The 3,586-nt window shown below is 58.2% G+C and overlaps 1 protein-coding gene across 1 annotated transcript in view; it reads left to right on the forward strand.

The window, feature by feature from the left end:
* Positions 1-449: 449 nt before the first annotated feature.
* Stard10 (StAR related lipid transfer domain containing 10) overlaps positions 450-3,586 on the forward strand; it is a 25,475-nt gene continuing 22,338 nt past the window's right edge. Inside the window, exons 1-2 of the mRNA XM_029547805.1 lie at positions 450-578; positions 941-1,260. Of these exons, the coding sequence (XP_029403665.1) occupies positions 1,054-1,260 (207 nt within the window). The 5' untranslated portion in view covers positions 450-578; positions 941-1,053. The remainder of the gene's footprint in view (positions 579-940; positions 1,261-3,586) is intronic.

Below are 3,586 nucleotides of genomic sequence, written 5' to 3' on the forward strand. Positions count from 1 at the left end.
TTGAGGGTGTGTGCCCACCCTTGAATCTCTTAAGTGTTGTGTGTGTGAACGAGTTGTTGCAGAAGCGTGTACCTGCAAGGGTGGGAGCGAAGAGTAGAGAAGAGGCTCCCAGTTAACTTCCAGAATCTCTCTTGGCACCTCACAACCTTACTCCGAGAGCCCAGGCTACTTTGTTACTTCGCTTTGTCGTTCTTGCTCACAGGTCCCAGTCCTCTAATGGTCTATCTCTCCTCCAGGACTTTGCCCCTTTCCCCCGGGCTTACGGGGGCGGGCGCTAGGACCCGGCGGGGTGGGGCGGGGCGGGGCTCGGTGCTCCCGCAGCTCTTACCTCCGCAGCCTGGAAAATACCAAGCGAGGCGAGCGGAGCCCGGGAGCCCGGAGCCTAGCGGGAGGGAGGAGGGCGGAGGGGGCGCGCGGGGCGGGGGGCGCGGAGCGGGGCGGGGCCGGCGGCGGGACCCACTGCTCCTCCCCCCAGGGCCCCCGCGCGGCCCCCGGTCGCCCGGGCAGCGGAGGCAGCGGCGGCGGCGGAAGAGCTCGCACCCCGGCCCCGGCGAACCCTGGCAGAGAAGCCCGCGCAGGTGAGACTCGGCCCCCACGCCTCGCCCCCACCACGGCCCCGCGCGGCTTGCTGCTGAGTTAGTTGTGCGAGTCCGGCCAGCACCGCGCGGGGACTCCGTGCCAGACCCGCACCTGCGATCCTCCAGAGTCCCGCCCGGCTCTCGCGGGCTCCTGCACCCGCTACGCAGCAACCCTACTGCCGCTCCAGGGAAGTATGAGGTCGCTCCTTGTGGGAGGGTGACCCAAGTGACTGTCCTGTGCCGGTGCACAACCGCCTGGGGCCAGTACCTGCCCTTTTCAAGCTGTCCGCTGGTCCGGGACCCCGGCTAGCCCCACCCGCGCCCCCAGCGCACTGACTCTGGTCCCCAAACCGGTCTTGCAGGTCCCAGGAAGGTGGCGTCAGCATCTGCAGCCGCGTCGACGTTGTCTGAGCCTCCGCGGAGGACCCAGGAAAGTCGGACTAGGACCAGGGCCCCGGGCCTCCCCACGCTCCCTATGGAAAAGCCAGCTGCCTCAACAGAACCCCAAGGGTCTCGGCCCGCCTTGGGCCGTGAAAGTGTCCAGGTGCCCGATGACCAGGACTTCCGCAGTTTCCGGTCAGAGTGTGAGGCCGAGGTGGGCTGGAACCTGACCTACAGCAAGGCCGGCGTGTCTGTGTGGGTGCAGGCTGTGGAGATGGATCGAACTCTACACAAGATCAAGGTAGGATTGCCCTGTGGTACCTGCAGCCTCCACTCCTCCCGAACTGTCTCTCACAGGACTCTCCTCGTCCAGACTCAGACCAGGGACCCATAGAGGGGTGCATGTGGGCTCAGAGTCGCCCAATATAAACCAGAGGAGGTATGGTCTCCCATTACTCCCATATGACCTATCTGGCTCACCGGGCTCTAACCTAGGCATGCCTGTGTGTTTGGGAGATGGGTGATGGCCAGGCACACTTAGGGGAATAGTGTCTCTCGGAGATCTGTCTTTCAGAGTAGCTTCTGCTTGGACCCTTAGTTTGACTCACTAGGTAGGTGAATGGCCCACTTCTTCCTTCACCCCGGGTTCTCTAGCCTGAGATGGGTCTTCTGCTCTACTTTCTGCACTCTTGGGTGCGGAGGATGAGATTCCTTCCTTCTCGATTCCTCTCATCATCTCTGTCCCTGCCCAGGGGCTCTATCAGGCTCTGAGCCTGCAGCAGGCCTTTAGGACTGTGGCTGGCAGCTCCTGACTGCTCTCTTGCCCTGAGCCACACTGGGGGTGCACTAGGGGAGGCAGGGTCTTCGTGTCAAGGGAAACCAGCTCAGAAGGCAGATGCGTACTCATCAGCCCTTCACTGCCATCCCCCTCCTCCCTGCCCCATGATTCTCTTCTCTCTGTCATGGCAGGGCAGCTTGGGGTTTGGTGGGGTCAGAGATCTTGGTCTAGGGGCTTCAGTAGCTGTTTGTTACACGTGTGGTTTGGTTGTGAGTGCCACATTGCAGGGTGTGAACTTCCCCTTAGAGGGCTCTTGGAAGGCCATTCCCTTGCACCCTTCTGCTGCTCTGGATCTGTCAAGGATGCATTCCTGTTCTGCCTAGGGCCTTTATACTAGAGCCTGGGGTGGCTGGCCTTTCCCCTCTGGCCCTATGCTTTTTTTTTTTTTGCCTTGCCCTAATCATTTATAGCTTTACCCACCTGCCCCCACACAATTGGCTTGCTCTTCTGCTGTCCCTTTGCCCTCTGTGACTGCCTCCATCTGCCCTGGCTAACTGACTCTCTCTGGGTTCCCGTGGCTACCACCTTGCTCTGAGTTTCTTCCCGGGCTTAAAGACCCTGGGCTGGAGCTTCTTCAAGGCCTAGCGTAGATCTGAGCCTGAGAAGCAGGGCGGGCAGGGCAGCTGGCAGTGTCAGCATGTTGCTGATTGCATGTGGGCTCCTCCCCACAGTGTCCACCAGGGTAGTGGTGTTGGGGAAAGACGAACTGAACCTGGGAACCGAGTGAAAAAGGTGGTGGGCTGACTGAGATAGGCTGAAAGCCAGCAGTGTGCAGAAGCTGGGAAGTTTGGCTTCTCCACAGGACTGGCTTGTGTGTGTGTGTGTGTGTGTGTGTGTGTGTGTGTGTGTGTGTGTATGGGGGAGTGTGGGTACTCCCACCCTTTGTCAATAGGGCGGAGCTGCCTCCTCCATCTGGCTTGGTTAATGAATAAACCCAGTGTTGCCCAGGATTGGAGTTGGCAGATCTAGAGACCAGGTTGCCTCAAAAAAGACCCCTTGTGGCTAGATCAGACTTGGGAAGGGAGAATATTTGAAGAAGCTATGTTGTTAATGGGCTTCTGGACAAGACATATGTTTTCTCCAACACACCGGTTTAGTGCTTTACATACTGAACAGAGGCTAAAGTATTAGACAGCCTTTTATACAACCTGTTTTGTAACCCCCGCCTCCTACAACAGGATGCAGACGAGGATACTAAGAACCAGAGAATGCCAGGGCTATGCACGTGGCTAAGGAGAGAGAGGGAGAGGGCACTTAGAGCCCTGATGGGTTAGTCTCCAAGTCTAATCTTGTCTCTAACTTTTCTCCCATACTGCCTTAGCCCCATTTTCTGCAGTAGAGGAGGAGGTAAGCAGAGCCTAGGCCCAGGGAGGAGGTTGGCACCTTAGTTATAGGTATCACCAGTGGCCAGACTCCATGCCTGGTCCTCTTAGTACAGCAGCTGGAACTCTGGGAGATGAGCTGAGGTCTCTGAGCTGCCTGTCCCCAGATTCCAGGACTTCCAGTTGCCACACAGTTAGCCTGTTTCTGATAAGTGCCCTGCTCCCAGGCAAGCATTTTCTCTTAGTTATCTGATTTAGCCTCAGGCCAGTCTTAGGGAGTCTTTGGTTTGTCTCTGTGTTACTAAGAAAGAAACAGACCAAAAGAAAGCCCAGCCTAGCTGGGCCGTGGTGGCGCACGCCTTTAATCCAAGCACTCGGGAGGCAGAGGCAGGCAGATTTCTGAGTTCGAGGCCAGCCTGGTCTACAAAGTGAGTTCCAGGACAGCCAGAGCTATACAGAGAAACCCT

This window comes from Mus pahari, chromosome 1 (assembly GCF_900095145.1).
Source record: "Mus pahari chromosome 1, PAHARI_EIJ_v1.1, whole genome shotgun sequence".
NCBI lineage: Eukaryota > Metazoa > Chordata > Mammalia > Rodentia > Muridae > Mus > Mus pahari.